General features: G+C 27.7%; 1 protein-coding gene across 3 annotated transcripts; it reads right to left on the bottom strand.

Moving 5' to 3' along the window:
- Nucleotides 1-8,204: 8,204 nt before the first annotated feature.
- Nucleotides 8,205-20,577, bottom strand: LOC132950057 (NFX1-type zinc finger-containing protein 1-like). 3 transcript variants are annotated; one of them, XM_061021259.1, is made up of 17 exons: nt 20,291-20,577; nt 20,038-20,210; nt 19,855-19,962; nt 13,628-16,437; nt 13,488-13,571; nt 13,142-13,413; nt 12,855-12,998; nt 12,430-12,697; nt 12,150-12,351; nt 11,933-12,080; nt 11,719-11,871; nt 11,381-11,644; nt 11,083-11,320; nt 10,726-10,891; nt 10,550-10,661; nt 9,949-10,166; nt 8,205-9,378 (listed from the first exon to the last, which is right to left on the bottom strand). In XM_061021259.1, the coding sequence occupies exons 4-17, from the start codon at nt 16,392-16,394 to the stop codon at nt 8,403-8,405; spliced, it is 6,012 nt and encodes a 2,003-aa protein (XP_060877242.1). In that variant the 5' UTR covers nt 16,395-16,437; nt 19,855-19,962; nt 20,038-20,210; nt 20,291-20,577; the 3' UTR covers nt 8,205-8,402. The 3 variants fall into 3 exon arrangements, with proteins under 3 accessions (XP_060877242.1, XP_060877243.1, XP_060877240.1); XM_061021260.1 differs by having other exon boundaries at nt 20,323-20,577; XM_061021257.1 differs by having other exon boundaries at nt 20,038-20,352.
- Between the last annotated feature and the right edge of the window lie 110 nt (nt 20,578-20,687).

Below are 20,687 nucleotides of genomic sequence, written 5' to 3'. Positions count from 1 at the left end.
TGTTTTCGAATGACGAGAGTTAGAAAAGTTATTTGTTCGAATAGTAATGTAATCAAAACATTATTTGTTCGAAAAATATATGTTCGAAAAGTTGTTTGTACGAAATATTATTGTTTTATTTTTAAACGTAAATTTTTACAACGTTCCGAATTGGTGATTAATATCGTTGAATAAAAGTAATAAAGATAATAGATAGTAGATAACATTGTTTATAGCTTATTAGTAATGAGCACGATTATAATACAGAACTTATTATAAAGAAAGTTCTTTATAATCGTGGTAATGAGTAATGACTATATTGTGGTGCGGTCTATAGTATACATCAAAACGCGATTGTAGTCTGTACTGAAGCTTAGTTTGTTGCGAATTTAATACGTTTTATGTAATTATATAACGTATTGTCTTTTTATTTGAATAAAATGTGTTCTATAGAAGTTATAAAAGTATACGTGGGGGTAAAGTGTAAATAATTTGTTATACATATTAAATAAAAATTATAAAAGAAAACACGATAACCAAAACGTTTTTTACTGGACATGTTCATATTGTTCAACTAAATTTGGAGCAACAATTTGTACTGTTGAAACATCGAACGGAGAACACGAAACCGACGAGTTTTCTACATTTTCAGAAAATCAACACTCTCACGAGTCTCACGCAGCGGACCCAATTGCTATTGAAGCAAAAAAAAATTAAAGAAAATATTAAACAGCATTAAAAAACCTTTTTTTTGAAATGTTAATATCCGGTCATCAAATAAAGAACATTATTCGAACAAATAACTTTTCTAACACTCGTCATTCGAAAATATGACCTTCGAAGACATGACCCGCTCCCAGTGGCGTATTTACGGGGGGGGGGGGTCCAAGGGGTCTGGACCCCCCCAATTAACTCGTGTCTCGTACGTGTTAAATGTTGTGTTTTTACATGATTAAGAAAAACAAATTTTATCATAAGATACAAAGGATTTTGTAAAAAAATTTCAAAGCTTCAGTTATCAACATTTTCAATTAATATCGTGATTTTTTTTTTATGAGTGGTACCGAAATGGTTTAAAAATACCGAGTTTATTTTTTAATTAAAATATTTTGTAGTTTTGAACATTGCCAGTATCTACCAGATAGATTTTTTACAACCTTAAAATCCTCAAACCTTTAGGAAATATTTTTATAAAAGTTATAAGTTATAACATATATATTAGATTCTGTCATTCTAAGCGGAGCGATGAAGCTATTGGTTTTACAATGGTGTTTATTTTTTTCATTTTTTTATCCAGTATACAAAATTTTCTACCAGAAGGAGTGCTTCGATTTCAATACAAGTACCTTATCTTTTAGAAAATTGTATCAAGATGGTACTTTAGGGAGGTCATTTTTTGATTTTCTCAATAGTTATTTAATGCCACGGGAAAAACCACCTAAAAATGGGATTTTAATTTCTAACGCTTTGTTTATCACCATAGAAATGAATAAAAAATAAAATAATATTTCAATATTAATTCAACTTACAGGCTATAATAAATAATAACAATATAAAATATCCTGACTGACAAATCTAACAGTCTCCGCTCAGAATCGTTTTTCTTATACAATGATATTATATCATTGAATTCAAGTTTAATACAATCCATTATACATTGACCCACTTGTAACCTATTGTACAGCAGAGCAACATCCACTTACCCGCTTTTTAAAATTATTTTTGTACATATTATTTAATAATTAAAAACTCAAACATTTTATAATCGTCTTATAAATATGGTATATTTATTTAAAGAGTAATTGGGTGGTAGGTTGGCTTTGCCCCCGCGGCTCTGTTTTCTGAAAATTATCTGGACACTTCCCATGACAAATTTCTAAATACGCCACTGCCGCTCCCCATATAACCAGTGTTGAGAATTATCTAGATAAGATTTTTTGAAATAAATTATCTTCTAAAGTATCTAGATAATTATGTTACGATTTATCTAATGTTTAGCTTAGATAAAAAATGGGCTTATCTAGATAAATATTATAGTGCCCCTACAAAATTATAAAACCGATGTTACTAAAATTCTAATATAATATAAATTATTTATAAAATAAGAAGAATATATTTGTTGTTATTATTGCCAACGACAATATTAAGATAATACGAGAACCTGCATGCGGGCTTGCAATTACATCGTTCTCTACTAGCCATAGGTAATAAGCATATTAAAATTACTTAAATATTTATTTCCCCATCCATTTTAAAAATAAATTTAAATTAACTTCGTAGAACTGTATTTCAAAGGCTCAATTCGTTGTTATTTTAAATATTATGTCATTATATTGATATAAAAACTATTACAAAAATACTAAAAAACAATAAAAATAAGTGTAAAAAAATTATATTTATCTAGATATTTATATAGATAAATGTATTGTTGTATTTATCTTTATCTAGATAAATTACATTTATGTTATCTTTACTTTTATCTACTATCTTGTAGATAATTTTTTAGTTATTTATTCCCAACACTGCATATAACAGCGCACTGCGTAGTAGGTATAGACCTTAATAATATATATTTAAAATATAGCACCAATGCTTAAAATAAAATAACACCCCTAAAATGTTGCAGCCCGGGGCCCACGCCCTCATGAGTACGTCATTGACCATTAAACTACACCTTCATGTTTGAAGTTCTCAAAATGTATTATTATAATTTATAGCTAAACCTTTAATCGGATAATATTGCTGTACGGCGTGTAGCAGGGCCTAAAGGCTAAAATACATCTGATTTCAGGGAACACACTACACACTTATTAATTGAACTATTACTTTTGGGCTTTGACAGTTTTCTATAGCAAAAATAAAACCTGTGGGGGCTATAGGCGTAGTTAGGGGGGCAGTCTTGTAAAGTATTCGAATACTATTTTAAATACTTTTTTTAAAAAGTATTCAAATACGTATTCCGAAAAAATTTTATCTGTATTTTTTATTCATTAAAAAATATTTTTTTTTGATCCAGAAAAATAGTTTTATATTTGTAACAAGACATATTATAAATCATAAACATTAATTTTATTCTTTGAACGAATTATAATATTAGTCCATGATATGATTATTTTTATAAACACCAATGTGTGTAGTAAATTGAAAAATTGAAAAATATTTTTGTATGTTATTCATCATCGATTAGAATATAATTTATGTAACAAAATAATTTATAAGAATATTCAACGCTTTTAAAAACAAATTTGATTATGTTTAGAAAATAATATTGGGTTTGTTAAATAAACTGTAATAATAAAATATTATATGTATAATATTATTATGTATGTAGATCCTTTTATTTATATTTATTATAAGACAAAATAACTATCTAAATCTTTAAAATCCGATTTATGATTATAATAATCAGTTTAGTACTTTCATTTTTTTTAAATATTTTAACTTATTTTAGACTTAAAATAAACAACAATACATATTTATAATATGAAATAGTACCTATACCTAATTATATAATATTATGACAATATTCTATAAATTATGATACTCTTACTAGTTAACTTTTCAGTAGATATTAAGGTAAAAAATATTGCGTCTCAAGTTTCAATAGACACAGCATAGAATAGTTTAAATATTTTATGTACCTTCATGTTTAGTTATTTTATACTAAGGCAGGTACCTACCTAATTACTTTGAATTGACCCATTAGCATTTCTTCTTTTTTTTATAATAAACTTGTCCATAATATAGAAATAAAATAAGTAGATAATTAACTTAAGTTAACAGAATAGGTAACTAGTAAATTAAAATATTAAACGTTTAATGTTTGTTATTTTTAAAAATACTAAAAACACGTTTTAAAACCTGGGACACACATTTGTCATTTATTTTAGCCCCTCGCGTGTAGGTACTTACCAATTCTGCAGTTATTATAATCTGTATATTTTAGTATAATTAACATAGGCCATTGATACAGACATACAGTTTTAAGGAAAAATTATGTAAGAGTAGAGTATGATAAATAAGTACATTACCTACCTTGAAATATTTGTTCTTACTCGATGTATATCGATTCAAAAAAGCACACCATAAATAAACTATATTAGTATACTAAATACGTCATGTTTAATGTGTTATAATTAATAACCGAAAGTTATTCGTATAGTTACTAGTTAGTTTACCTACTTAGAGTCGTCGCATGTTCAAGTCTATATAAATTATGTTAAATGTATACACAGAAGCGAAATTAACAATTAAAGAAAAAAATTATACAAAATTACGCATAATGAATAATGACACGAACATATTGTCTTCGGAGGTTATAATGTAATTGAAAAACAGGGATGCAGTACGATGTACTCGAAGACCACGAAGACTAACGTATTCATGACTCAAAGACAATATAATATGAATATATTACTATGATGTACTTGTAGTACCAACTTTGTAGTAGTTCAAAAAAGTAAATTATCTTATAGTTGGCACTTGGCATTTTCATTTGATTTTTTATAATATAATTTTTTTTATATTAGTATAATGCATGCCATTCGCCGTATTACCACAGAATTGAGAATTACTAATTTAAAATTACGAATTTACATTAGGTAACTTATTTCAAATAAATCCTCAATAGAGACATTATGTATATTATTGAGCAATATGATGACACTATTAATGTTGGAATAATTACGATAATGTATGATGTACCAAAGAATCACAATAAATCCAAATTTTTTAAAAATATTTTGCTTACTGGCTGCATGCATTTTACAAAAGATAAGATTTTTATTTTTTAACCATTACAACTCATTTGTGGTTTGAAGTAAATCCACATGCAATTCGTATAAGGGGGTCCCAGTATAAACATTTGGTGTGGATTAGTTGAAAATACTTTATTAGGCCCACACGAATCACCTGCTAGATTAAATGTATAAAGATTTTTACATTTCATTATATATAACCTCCGGGTAATATTGGAGAATAAAAAACAATGTTGTTTAAGTTAGTTGGTTCACTTTATCGGTGAATCATCCTACAAATACAGCCCGTCAACAACTGCATTATCTTTTTCCCGACAAACTTATTAGTAGAGAAGCAAGAAACATGTTCAGTATCGCCCAGACATAACATGGCCAACCCCGCAGTCCTGATTTTAGCCCAAGCGAGTATATCTTTAGTGGTTTTATGAAAGATTAAGCTTATGCCAAAGAAGTAAATAATAGAGATGAACTTTTTAAGAGAATTAATTGTAGCTGATATATCATTTGTCAAACACCAAATTTGTTGGAAAAAACTGGGAGTTCATTACATTATCGTATGAAAAAGTGCAACGACGTTTAGTGACTCACATTAAACAACTTTTGTATATATAAATTGATTTTTAAAATAAAGCGTATTTAATTATGGTTATGAGAATGTAAAACAATGTGTGAGAATCATGTATGAGAAATGACAACAAATAATATCACCACTATTAATTTGAAGTATTTCATACAAATCGAGTATAATTGACGTATTTTAGAATACACTACTTTTTTTTTAGTCGGCGGTTCGAGCGCGACAAACAAAAAAACGATGTGACACCTAGATTTGTATGAGAACTTTGCAAAAAATTCAACTTGAGAATTTATTTTTACATATAAGATAATATTCTAATAAAACACGTGCTTAATGAGGGTGTCATCTCCCTTAAACTAGTGACGTAGGCAGGAAACTTTACTGGGGAGGAGGGGCTATATATTCAAGATTTTTAAGATAAATCACAAGGTAGCGCCCTTCTCACTAATATTATAAATAAAAAAGTGGGTACTGATCTGCATTCTGTATAGGTGTCTAGATAAGTAAATTTAGAAATGTATTGAAATTTGTTGAAAAAAAACTTAAAAAAATTAAAATGTCTATTATATGGGTATGTAATAGATTAAAATGAATACAATTTTCAATTTTCATGTATAGAAAATGATAAAATAAAAACATTTGGTGAACATTTCAAGTATCTACGATTATTACCTATATATTTATTAGTTTTTGAATTACAACAAAATAAGAAAATTCTTATAAAATGTTGTTGATTTACCGGTGAAAATCTTATGTCAAATTTCAGACACTCATAAAAGAATATTGCGGGTTTATGCTCAATACTTTTTTAATTTCCAATAACAAGAACTTATGATCAGCCTTGAATTATATTTTTACATTTTTTTACTAAGCTCAAAATTTTTATGGACAATTTTAAAAAAATAATAAAATTTGAAATTTTCTTCCGCCTGTAAGTAAGTTAATAAGACACAAAATATTTTGCAAAAGTTATCGCGTATAGAAAATGGTAATATAAACATTCGGTGAAAAATCCAAATGACAGCTGTAATTATTTTTAAGAAAAATTAAAGAAAAACGGAAATTTTTACGCAAAATCTGTTTTTGAGAAAATCGATTTATGTTTTTGGTACAACTCTAAAACAAATGACCACATTCATGAAATTTTTACTGAATATTTATATTATTATTTTCTATACACCATGCTTTTTTTAAAATATTTTTACTTATTTTGAGCTGTTTATAGACATTTTCAGTTTCCAATTTTTTTAGTTTTTTATTTCATAAATATCAATGAAAATTTTTTTGTTGGATACAAAAGCTTGGAAATTTAATAGAAGGCACCTAGTTATTGTTTCAAAGACAGTTGAAAAATATTAAAAATCTAGTCACAATTTTTTTTATAAGCATTTATATAAAGTTCAAATATTGACAAAATACGGAAAAATCACGAAAATTACAAATTATTTTGAGTTCAGAATTCATAAAAATTTTTCTTTTTAAATCTAAGATTTGAAAATGTAATACAAGATTATTCATAACTTTGTCTAAAAATAAAATGTCTAAAAACAAATCAAATTAAATTTTTATGAACGTTTGAAGTTCATATTTTTACAACAATTGATATTTACTCGATTTCTCATGTAACAGTTTTTTTATTTTGTTGTATTTAAAAAACGTTTGGCTGTAGATACTTGAAAATTTCACTGAATGTTTATATTAGCATTTTCAATACACGATAAGATTTTTAAAATGATTTGACTCTTTTTGAGTTGTTTACGGACATTGTCAGTTTTCAATATTTTTAGTTATTTTTTCCTTAAATATCGATCAAATGTTATTTGTTGGGTAAAAAAGCGTGAAAATTGAATGCAAGGCTCCTGATATATTTTTACAATAGCAGTTGAAAATATTAAAAATACATAGGCAAAATTTTTTTTTATAAGCATTTAAAGTTCGACTTTTGACAAAATTTTTCAAATTTCAAATTTAAATTATTTTGTAATTCAAAATTTATAAAATGTTCATCTTTTGTAGCTAAGAATTGAAAATTTAAAACAAGATTCCACGTAAATAGGTTATATATAAATTACTTTATTCACCTTAATATCATTAAATATACTTAATAATATTGGCTAACTGACCGTTTTCGTTCAGAATCGTTTTTCTTATACAGTGATATTATATCATTGAATTCAAATTTAATACCATTCATTACAGTGACCCACTTGTAACTTACTGTACAGCAGAGCGACATCCACTTACCACCTTTTTTATCCTAATTTTAACATTTGTACACCTCCCCAAACCTGAGAAAATAAATTTTCCCATGGCGGTATCGGTGTTACCGTTACACCGGTACCTGTACGTATGTAATCTAAAATATTAGGTATAGATAGCCAGACAGGTAATATAAATTATTTTCAAACAAAATAAATTTATGTGGTTAACATTGCTACAGCTTTTTTTGAAAATTATGCAACTGTATGGTGTCGTGTTCATTTGTATTTCGCTGATAGTTGTCCCCGTGAATACGCATTCGTTATATTATATTTTTACATAATTATAAAAAAAACTATCAAGTCAACTAACCTCTCTCTCCCAGATAATACTTTCAAATGCCACATTTATGACGTCTTCTTTATTGTCTATTTTAATGGAAGTAAAAATAATGGCGAATAGTGAAAATTATCATCTATGATCTATCTGCAATCACAATATTTTCTGAGCTTATGTTTACACAAAACACTTTCATGACATATGTGACAGAAAAACTAATAGTTTATTAAAATATATTATGACTTATATCCTGCATTACCCATCCAAATATACAATATTTACCAATATAAATAAACAGTACTCACAAGCCATAGACGACAATTTTCATAAATATTGATGTGAAACAAGGTAAATGTTTGGATGTGCCAATATATTATATTAAAAGTTAATAAGTCAATACATACTATACTATAAAAATTATGTTTTAAACACAACATAAAATAAAAATGTAAAAAAATACATAATACATTAAAATAATACTCGTATTAATAATAATAGGTTTCCTTCCTTATTAAAATAATCAACTTTAAAACATATTTCTAACGCTTATATCACGCCTGAAAAACACGACTACTAATTCGGTGATTACATTGAGGACAATTAATAGACAGGATTCCACGACAAATGTGGTCATTTGAACATTTGAACCAATGACCCTGACCTCTATCAAGGCCTATGAAACTTGCGGACATCGCAGCGAGAATAATTTGTCTATCATCATCTGTTACTAATGGAAGACCATACAATTTTTGTTGGATTTCTTCTGTCAAATTTTGTATTTGTTGATCCATGTTTAATGTATACATGCTGCATGACATTAACAAATTATCCATGTTTTCTACAATTTTTTTAAGATTTGTGTCAGAAGTTTGATTTGTAACAGCAATTTGAAATTTTGTATTGGACATAATTTCAAATAGACTTATAATCCTTACACCACGTGCTATTTCCATGTTAATATCAAATTGTTGTTGCTTTGTCAACTGTTGGGCATAAGTGAAAGCAACAGAGAGAATCCAGTCAAAGTGATTAATAATAATTTGTTTTCTTTGGAAATCTTTGATTTCTTCAATTCTATTATTAAATTTTAAGATGGTTTTAAACAGATGAATGACAAAATTTAAAGATTCAATATCATTGGCAGGTAAAGTAAACTTTGAACGTTTACTACCCAAAGAACCTAATAAAGGCTTGCAAAACATATTCCATAAATGTTTGATTTTATCAAATCTATAATTTGTATCACAAATATAGTTTGAAACAAAATTATTATCCAAGGATTTTAATGAATCCATTATTGTATTAGTTTTGCTGCGAATAACAGATAGTTCTCCATATTGTTTTATTTTTATTTTTGATATATCTTCAAAAATAAACTTCACTTGGTTCATGAAACGTTGGGTTTTTAAAACTGGTGTTTTACATAGTGGACATTGTTTCAAACATATTTCTTTATCATTTTGGAACATCCATTTTGTTAAAGCATCAGATTCTATAGTGTGTTCACAATCTACTAAATAAATAAACCTAAAAAATAATACAAATATTATATCAACAATTAATATACAGATAAATCACAGCTGGAGTAAAAATAATATTATAAATTCATATGACATCATCTATATATTTTTTTTTTTTTATTGATTGTGAAGCCCGGCAACTATGGCCATTAGCTGTTTGTTTTTGTTTGTTTGTAGGGGAGGAAACTGTAGGTGTAACCATGTATGTGTAGTTTTGGCACTTTTAGAAATCTGCTATGCCCGGGTGGGGGATGGCGGTACTTCCTTCCGGACACCGTGACTTTCGCGAAGAGAAATGCCGCCCGTGAACCGAGGTTTGAACCAGCGTCAGTATGAGTCAAAACCGACGCCTTAGTCCGCTCAGCCCCTCCGTCCACCAAATAAAATATAATTATGATACAAAATATAATATATAATGACACAGTCTGTTATGCCAAAACAAAATATCTGTTTCTACAAATATATAAGTTACTGATTAAATTTTAATTTCATATATACTAATAGAATCACTAATAACTCCCAAGATTGGTAACATAAAAAAAAAAAAAAAGTCTAACAGATATTATTTTTAATTTACCTTGCATTTGGATCATCTTCATTGCCAAAAATTATTGTAGTAACTTCATATTCTTGACAAATGCGACATAGTGGGGGACACGGTTCACCACAAAAACCTATACACTCATGCCCACATTTCAACTTTATTGGGCAATGCTCATAACAAGGTTTACGATCACATATTTCATAACATTTCCTGGTGCATTCCAAATGTGGACACTTCCACTCACATTTTTCCTATTAATAAAATCAATATAAACATATAAATTATGATTAGAATATGCAAGTACTTTCAACATGAGGATGTTCATTTAATTTAAACATTACTAACAACAAAAACATCACAGCAGTGGCGTATATACAGGGAAAGATCAAGGGAATCCATTCCCTTCCACCATAGGCTGTACATGTATAAAATGTAAAAGTTTTCGTTGTCCTAACGTAGGGCATGTTTTTAAAGGTGTGGCTACTGGTTAAAATTATATCCCCCCCTCCAAGACAAAAACCTAAATACACCACTGCATCAGATGATAGACTGCAACAATAAAAATTAGGGTAAAAAAAAAATTTTAAAGAAATCTATGTATACATTTTTATTCTTATTGGTTATTAGTTATTACCTTGCATGGTACACATGGATTACCACAAAGACGAGTACATCTAGAATGTACACAAGAATAGATGCATTTTTGATTACAAGGTGGACATTGTTCCTTACAGGGGAATTTACATCTGTTAAAATAAAGTATTATACATAATGACAAATAAATCTAGTTTTAAATAAATATACACATACATATGATTGCATGAGTATATCTTGTTGCAAATGTCACTGCAGGGTATATGTAAACGTCCTTGTTTACATTCACCACATGTTCCCAAACAAATATCATTACAATTCAACTTTTGAAGACATGGTTCACGGCACTTGTCAAGAAGATATTGGCTGTCCAGTCTGAATTCTGCAATATATCATGTGTTTTTATTAATAACCTCTTGTGAACATAATTATTATATTGGTCATACAGTTATTGAGTTATAATATGTATTTTAAATATAAAAATGTAAATTAACTTTTAAAAAAATTGTATTATATGTTTTGATAACCTACAAAAAAAAAGATGTTATTATAATATATGATTGAAAAAGTTACCTTTATCCTTGTCGCAACATAAAACCCAAACGCTATTATGACCACAAGCAAGTTTACTATTTTTTTGCAATACTATTTCTTCACAATCTTTAGTTGTACATTCTTCTGCACACAAATTCTTACACTTATGCCCACAATCTAAAATTCGGTTACATTCCTTAGTACAAAGCTTACGTTCTGGTAAAGTTTTACATTTCATTGTAATTGAATGGCCACAGTCTGGTATAACTTTAACTACCTGAAAATAAATTAAGTTATATAAACAAAACAGAAGGTCATAATAAAATATCTAACTCACTTGATTTTCACATGGTTCGCATTTTTTATAGCATTTACATTGACACTTATGGTCACATTTTAATAACCTATCACATGGAAGAATACATTTAATCTCATCAATATTTAATCCACAAAGAACATCATTCTTAATATGTCCACAAGGCAGAACTTTCTGAACTTTAACATCACAATATAATGAACACTCTTCATAACACATCTTTTGACATTTGTGATTTAAGGAACACTTTCTGTTAATATTTTCACATGGTTTTAAGCATTTATACTGCGGAAAAAATTATTAATTAAAATTATGACTGTATAAGATCATAAAAAACATTTTTAAAAAACAAAATCTACCACAACATGTTCTGGATCATCATTCATGTGACAATTTTTTTCACAAACATGAGAACAAATTAAGCGATAAAAACATTTATATGAACAGGTTGGTTGTTCATCATTACATTTTTTTAAAATTGTATGACCACATTCTTCTAATACGGATTTTACCTAAAATAAAATGTTGTAATTAAAATAATACATTAGGCAAAATAATAGTAATAAAACCGACCATTTCTTCACATGGAAAATTAAGAACATCAACAAAACATGGTAATGACAATAGGTGACCACATGGTAACTCTTTGATTGATGGGAAAGCGCACTTTCCACAATCCATAAAACATGTTTTTTCACATGGATGGTTATAATCACAGGACCTATGATACATTATTACATAATAAAATAAAAATATATTTCAAAGAAAATAATAAATAAAAATAGTATACTTGTTACATGGTTCCCTGCATTTAAATTCTAAATGATCACGGTCATAAGAATGACATACACTTGAACAATAATGACCACACAGTAGCAGTGATTTACACAACATGGAACAACCACCTTCCATGATTGTATTGAAATCTTCACTCTTTACGACATTTGTTGTAATACCAGAATGAATGATACATTCTAAAGTCAATTCATCACCTTAAAACAAATAATGTTAATAATTATTTAAAACTTAATCTATCAACTTTATAAAAATTATTTGAACTTTATTTATACCATATGAACCGTGATTTACTAATGTTTCTTTTATTTGTTTCCACAAACTACCAGAATTGTACAAATTGTCCATGTTACCCATTATGTACAGTCCATACTTGGCTCTTGACAATGCAACACATATTCTGTTCTCAGTTTTCAAAAATCCTACATTTCCCTTTTCATTGCTTCTAACTAATGACAACAATATTATATCACTTTCTTCTCCTTGGTAATTATCTACTACCGTGATCTTCATCCCTTCTAATATTGAATGTTTTTTTTGCAACTAGATATATTATAAAATTAATTATTAGTATTTTAATATTTAATATTATTTAATTAATTCATTAAAATAAACTTTATAATAAGTACAACGTTAATATTTATTATACAAGTTATAGTCATTAAAACTTTGAAAAAAAAGTATCGCAGAGTTCACTTACTGAGCGAAATGTAAGTAATTGTGCAGTATAAGTTGTTAAAATTGTAACTTGATCAGTTTTATATCCTTGTAAAATTAAATGCCTGGCAAGCATAATTAAAAATCTGGCTTCATGATCGTTACTTTTGCTTGTATTTTCCTCAACCTAAGTTCACAAACAAATTGTATTTTTGTAATATAATAACAAACTTAATTACAGAAAATAAATTAAATTATATTATTTTATGATTATTAATTATTCGTTTGGTAGTTTAAGAATAGTAAAATACAATTACAGTTTAAACATACTTCGTTTTCATACAAATTATGATTTAGGAAGAATACATCTTTGGTAATACCACGAATGTGTTCTCTATTGTAAACAGAAATATTATTTTCCAATTTATTGTATATGGATGGAGTTATTAGAGATGATATTTCAGGACGCATTCTATGTTGTTCTCCTAACGTATAACAAGGTACACCATTATCGACCATACGTTCAAACAACGAAATATTAAAATTAAAATCTTTTGCCAATTTGTAAACTGCATTACTAGGACGTAGTTGCTTATGGTCACCTTTAAAATGTAAAACAATTAACTGTTATTATGATTTACAGTACCATTGATCACATAAGGTAAATGATAAATACCAATTAATATTAGATGTTGACAGTGATATGTTAAAGATGAGACAATATGGGCCTCCAAAACCTCGGCAGCTTCCTCAACAACAACTATAAATCAAAGTTAACTTTTAAATTTTCCTAAAGAAATCTTAATTTAGACCTACCAATTGGTGATTCTATTCCTTCCAGCATTATTCTGTGTTTAGCTGCACCAGTAGTTGTTAATGCTACTACATGCATCTTGTTTAAAAGCTCTACGTTTGCCAACTGTCTTAATTCAGCATGATGCTTATAGACTTGTGTATACTTTTGTTCATAATAAATTATTTTTGAATCCAACATATCTCTTGTTTTCTTTACCCAACTGAAATATAAAGACCATCTTTGTCGCATATTTAGTACATTTAAATTTCTTATTGTTCTTGGTAGTACTATATCATCATCAATCAAATTCATCATTTTAACAAAATAATTATGTATATTTTCCATTACACCAAAGTTGAATTTGGCTTCTTCGGATTCATTAAAAAAATGTACACTTTTATTTGATAGATTCTCTAATCTTATACTCTCCTCAAGTAGTTCTGTGCAAGCTTTTTTTATGTCGTCTAATGTTATACTATTAATGACAATATCTTTATGATTATATTCTAGATCTAAGTCATCAGATTTATAAATGAATGATTTGTCATTATGTTCATTTTCTTCTTTAATTTCTAACAATTTATCTGAATGAAAAACCTTATAAATTAACTCGTTGCTAATACCAGTTATAAAACCAATTGGGTTTACACTAAAATAATCAAAATCTTGAAATAACCAACAGAGAAGATCTAAAGTAGTTTTAAAAAAACAATGATGTTGCTTAGGCATACATTTTTTCAATAATGATAACTCTAATATTCCAGCATTATATGATAAAACTTCACTCCATTTCTTAAAATATAATATGTTAGTCATACTACTTTTCAGCTGATTTTGAATATTTTTTAGACATGTATAAGTAGTTTGGGATTTTCTGTGCTCACGAGATATATTCCTTAAACTGTATTTTTCTATTATTTTTGACTTAGTTTGACCTCCAATTCTAACTACTTTGTCTGTGAAACTCAATATACCTTCTATAAACTGATCTAAAGCATGATTCGTGTAACACACTACTATAATAGGTTTTGTGAGAAATGGCCTCTCATATAAATTACTTAAAATTGTTTTTATAATTTTCAATCCAATGAATGTTTTTCCAGTACCAGGTGGACCTTGAATAACTGTAAATTCTTGAGTCAACGCTGCTTTAAATGCTCCAAATTGCATTTCATCAAGTCCTAGTTGTTCTTTAGTAGGCCAATGATTTTGACTCAATACTTGGAATTTAATCAAATCATCAATTACATAGTAGGTGTGTTCAGGTAACTCATCAATATAATATGGATGGTCGATTTTATTATAAGATGATATAATATACATTTCCATAGGGAATTTATGAGTATTAATATTTTTAAGAACTTCCATTGAACATTTATATGGTTCAAAAAATACTTCACTCTCTACCATAGTAACAGATGTATTAAATAAAGGTTTTACACCTTCTAATAATTGCACAATTAACTTTCCTTGTGTCAAAAGTTCAATCTTTCGCTCCAAAACAATGCCCAAAAAAAAATTCCTAAAATCATTTCCAGAAAATAGTAATAAAGAACCATGCATAAATTGTTTAGTCATTTCCCAGTTGATTTTTAATTTATTTTTTTTATCAAAGTTTATCAGATAACTATAATCATCACGACCAAATTCACATACTTTTTCAAATTCAACATCACTATAAACACGTATATTGTTTATTTTTTTTCGACATTGATCATTTATTGTGTTTTTATAAAATTGTATACCTTCTCGTAATGGAGCAATAAAATCTTCACGTAAAAGACGAAATTGAACATCTAAATAGTGTTCAACATTCTGGTAAGTTCCTTTGGATATATTAGGTCGTAAAAATGGTTCTCCGAATTCAAGATCAATTGCAGTTGGATATACAGTTAGTTCTCTAAAATTTTCTGGTGGCACGGATTGTGCAATATTTTCACTTACTAATGTTTCTTTCAATTTTAATTCCTCAGGTAACTTAGATTTAATGAGGTTTTTTAGCATATTGTTAATTTCAATCATTGTAGCTTCATTAATTTCAATATGATTACAATAACTTTTAATAACATTTATGGCAATATTACTAATTATTATTAATTCCTTTAATTTTTCTTCTGCTTCTTTTGGAAATAATGTAGTGATAGATTGAAAAACAACTAAACAATATTCATAAAATGTACTCATATTGTTGCATCGTTTAATATTTTTTTCAGTTGGTGTACTCAATATATATGTTTTTAGATGATCAAAAAATTGATTGCCCATAAGTTCTGTTAGTAAAAAAAGTTTACTTTGTATTAATTCAGTAGAACAAACCTTGGCGGAAACTTTCATAAGCAAAAAAATCCAATCTGGTTCTTTATTTTGTTTAAATAAGTCCATGAATCCATTAACTTCATTAGACATCACAAATACAATCTCAGAAGGGTCCTTGCAACATAGTTCTGCAAGGCGTATAAATCCAAAACCATACGTATTTGTATTTTTTTTTTCAATTTTACCATTGTTAAAATATTCATTTAGCTCAAATTGTTTTCGTTCCCATCTTTCTGGACTATTTTCTGAATTATGTTTTTCCCCCCACTGTTCTGGTGTATTAGGTGATTTTTGTTTTTTTCTCCATTGTTCCTTAGTATTAGTACTACTTGACTGTAACTGTTCATTTTGCTCTTTGGATGACTTTAAATCAGATTGAATATTTTCTTCGTCTACTGCTGGATTTTTTTTGATGATTTTATGCTGGTAATTTTGACTTTGGTTATTCTGGTCTATGTGTCTGCTGTACATTATTAATTGAATTTTAGGTTGGTCTTGGATTTAGATTTTTATCCTGTCATATAAATACAAATAATAATAAATTATAGATTTTATACTTATGATACAAATTTTTTTTAGAAAGAATACACTTTGTATATAATAACAACATTTTGTTACAATTTTAATTGACATTATTTGATATCTTAATAATTAAAAGGTTATTTATAAAACAAATGCAACATTCCCATCAAAAAGAAAAGTAGATAAAAACTTAATTGTTATAAAAATATTATTTATTTATGTACAATCGACGTCAGATAGATTGGCACAACAGCGGCAACGATAAACAGTTTCCTGTGTTTAATATTAATTAATAAACTCTCTATTTTTTGTTAAAAAAAAGTTTAGCAGAATATTTTCTTTTAAATTAATAACATAAATCAGTCATGTCCACCAATCTATCATGTGCTGATTGTATATAAATCTCCTTAGCACAAGTTAATTAGTTAATACTATCTAAATTAGTGTTTCTAATTCATTATGACATTTTTTTTCACTTATAAATATATTGTTATCATTTTTAACTTAATTTTATAATTATTTGTTTAGCACTGTTGAAAATAAAATTATGTGTAAGAAAGCATTAGTAGTCTGAATTTAAGTTGAGAAATAGATTTATTGTATAATTTAAAATTATAAAAACATGTTTTTGGGCACGTCTCTATTTCAATTTCATGAGTTTGGCTCAATATAGAAAAATTATGGCCTACCCTGGCCAATTCAAGTTATTGAAAGGATAGGGACTGATAATTGACTAAAATTTGTCTAGCAAGAGAACATGTTGATTCTTCACAGAATAACCTATTTACATTTGGCAACTACATATTCTCACGCTGGATGAAGTATAGACAAGTCAATCGATACCAAAATTATATACACAGGATTTTTAGTTTTTTAGGCATCAAGTATTAATCGTGTAGTCTAGCTGCATCATAGTAAGTAACAAATTGAATGCTAGGTATGTTGTACGTACATGGTCAGGGGTTACTAAGTAGCTACAGACTACAGTAATAATCAGAAACCAATCTCATTTCTTTGCTGAACAAATATAAATTTATACACAGTATACTCTTGAGTTTCTTTTACCTCGACATAACTTGCCCACCAGTGATTTTATTTTATTCAAGTTAATAACTTGGCAGCAACCAGTTTTCGTCAAGTGGTAGTGAAGTTAGATTCAGATTTATTTAACGGAGAATGCAAATATCGCTTATTTAAAAAAAATAAAATAAAGTGTCTAATATAAGTATTTGTGTGTGTTAAAAATAACTTATACAGTAATACTAAATACAACATTGTAATCAATTAATAAATACCAAACAGTAAACTTAAGACAAATATGATATCAAATTAACAAATACAGTAACCAGTAATCTTAAATATAAACTACCAATATTGGATTCAACTATTGGCTTAGCATAGACAGTGGTGCAACTTGCGGGTAAGTTAGCAAAGTAAAACTAAAAAATAAAAATTGGTTTTTAGTATTTTTTCACATTTTATAATTATTATAATTACCTATACTGTTATTTTAATAGTTATTGTTAATAGCCTATGGATTACCTATATTACACTACGAGTTATTGATTTAATAATATTATAAAATCATTACCATGGATTAATGTGTTCTAAAATGTATATAACAATCAACAGCCTACTCGTATTATTATTATAAAACAGGGACTTATGTTAAATCAATGTGAAAATAATGTTTAACAATACAGTAGAATCCGCTTAATTGGGACACATCGGGCGGTGACCTATTTGTCCCCATTATCCGACTGTCCCGATTAACCACATATTTGTACATATTTTTTGTAATTACATTTCACTGATGGATATCATAAATGGGAATTTCCACTGGCACTCGCATCTATGTATAATATCAAATATTACCAATCAATATTAACAATATAAAATATTATGTCTTACAGTGTTTACAGTCTCGACTCTTGAGTGTTAAGTCTTGAAATTTATTTAGTTGTGCCTTTCGCGTGTGTGTTATAACTCATAATAAATAATGATATGAATGCCTATAATATGATAATTTTAATTTTAATGATACGTATAAATTAATTATTCTATTTACTATTTTAGTAAACGTGTTGTTTATGGACAATGGACTATGGTAATAGTATCTATATATTAGCTACATTCTAAGGGCGAGAAGGTGAATTTATAAAAGATTTATTAGACTTAAATTTCTTTATTAGTATAATATTATCTATTTTTTATTTACGTAATCGTGAAGTATTTTTAAGTAGTTAATTTGTGTAATATCAGTATATTTTGTATAGCTATTATGTCGACACGAAGTACAAAGTAGTTTTGCTTAACGGAAGGCAAAAGAACCACCAGTTTGGATTTAATGAGTCAAATATCAAAACTTGTAGGTATTTTTTAAATAAATTGTATAATTGAACTGTAGACAAAGATGATAGGTATATAAAAAAAAATACTATACTTCAATATATATTTTATATTGGCACATCTAAATTACATTAGATCATAATATTATGTGTTATATAAACTATCAAGAGTTGATACTCTCTTCTATTGTATTTCTCAATATTTTGTAGATGATTTTTACAAAAAAACTAAAAATATTAATACTTATTCTATTTTATACATTTATAATATTAAGAAAAAAGTTTGTTAATAAAATTATTTTTAATGTTATGAAATTACTAACTGACTCAATGCACTTCGTTGCCCGTTAAAAATGGAAATATGGATGTATAAACTATCAATAAATTGGATAGTAAAACTTTTATTTAATACAATTATTTTATTATTATTTAATTCATTTTTTTTGCCGGACAGATGCCCTGTTGTATTTCTGCTTTCTAAGTTTTCTACTTTTCCAGTGGATTTTGCTAAAATTTTCTTTCATATTAACCTTTATTAATTACGAACACATAAAAAAAATAACAAGCCAAATCGGTCATGCATTTTTGGAGCCAACCCGTAACAAAGATTTCCATTTCGCTTTTATATATACATAAATACATATTATTAAATTAATACATTATTAACAATGGAAAGGTTTTGATTACCTTATGGGTGGGGAGGAAGCAGTATACCGTGTACCTTTAATAGTTTAAGACCATTTACATTTTTTGCTAGGAGGCCCCATTTTATATTTGACTTAAGGGTCTTTAACATGTTGACTGTAAGTAGTTTAAAGTTTTAGTTTTTGGTAGAGGTTTTTCTTTGTTACATATCAAGGAGCAGAGGTTAACTGCTGCCGTCTGCTGAACATACATTTAGGTATGTAGTGCATTAGTAAGACAACACATGTGGATACAATGTCCTCTCAACTTAGAATAAAAATTATATCTTTTACTATGTTTAACATTATAATACAATTGTCTAAGTTAAGTAACCGAACCTACAGAATATTTATTATGTTATATAAATTCCGACTCACCCACTAGAGTTCCCAAGTCAAATCCAAAGCTGACGATCCTGTTCGAACTCACCTGATTAGGTTTGGTTACCAAAGGAAAACGGGTTGGCGGAATGGATTGTGGATATTCTTTTTTATTATAGAAAATTAAAAAAGTACATACATTTAAATACTTATTAAATTATTATCATATTATATACTTACTTTTCCGTAATAATTCCACAAGAGTTACACGGCACACAAGCTTGACGAGCCATGAAGAAATAACATAGACAAATAGACAATAATGGTTGTAAGAGGCAACATGCAAATACACTCAATTCAAGATTCAACAGATGGGTGGCGGGGTTGAATAGTTCAACGCTTATATTATGTATCTAAAATTATCCAAATCAAGAAGGCACCCAATTTAATAATAACAAAAATAAACACTTGTTGACATCACTGTTACACCAACCATTAACCAAACAGGTCATAGAGTAAAATTACCATGTAACATACATTGTTGACACCATACGAGTTCCTCGACTGGCTCGACTGTAGTTGTAGTACCAGTGGACAGTGGTATGACCACGCGTGATAAAATATATATTTTATAAATATTAAAACAAATATTTAGTAATGTGACCACAGAATAGATATTAATATGATTGTAATGATATTGTAACGGTATGACACTTCGACACTTCGAAACGGCACGGCATACGTGAAACAGGAATAGGAAACAAGCATCGCAACTTTACTGCGTACCCCGCCAACCTAGGCAGTAAACGTTTTCGTAATAAATACTGGTAAACAAAGTACAAACTAGTTCTAACATCATGTTGGTGAGCGGGCTCGTTTTCCTGTTTTTA

The sequence above is a fragment of the Metopolophium dirhodum genome, chromosome 8 (genome assembly GCF_019925205.1).
Source record: "Metopolophium dirhodum isolate CAU chromosome 8, ASM1992520v1, whole genome shotgun sequence".
NCBI classification, from domain to species: Eukaryota; Metazoa; Arthropoda; class Insecta; order Hemiptera; family Aphididae; genus Metopolophium; species Metopolophium dirhodum.
Note: the sequence above shows the minus strand (reverse complement) of the source record. Positions and strands in the feature narration are given on the sequence as shown.

What these genes read in the sequence shown, in the direction of transcription:
- LOC132950057 (XM_061021259.1), bottom strand. Translation starts at nt 16,394, where the DNA reads ATGTACAGCAGACACATAGACCAGAATAACCAAAGTCAAAATTACCAG. An exon ending in ATAATTTGTATGAAAACGAA is followed by an intron (nt 12,999 to 13,141) that starts GTATGTTTAAAC and finishes TTGTGAACTTAG; the next exon opens with GTTGAGGAAAATACAAGCAA. An exon ending in ATTTTCCATGTGAAGAAATG is followed by an intron (nt 11,872 to 11,932) that starts GTCGGTTTTATT and finishes ATTTTATTTTAG; the next exon opens with GTAAAATCCGTATTAGAAGA.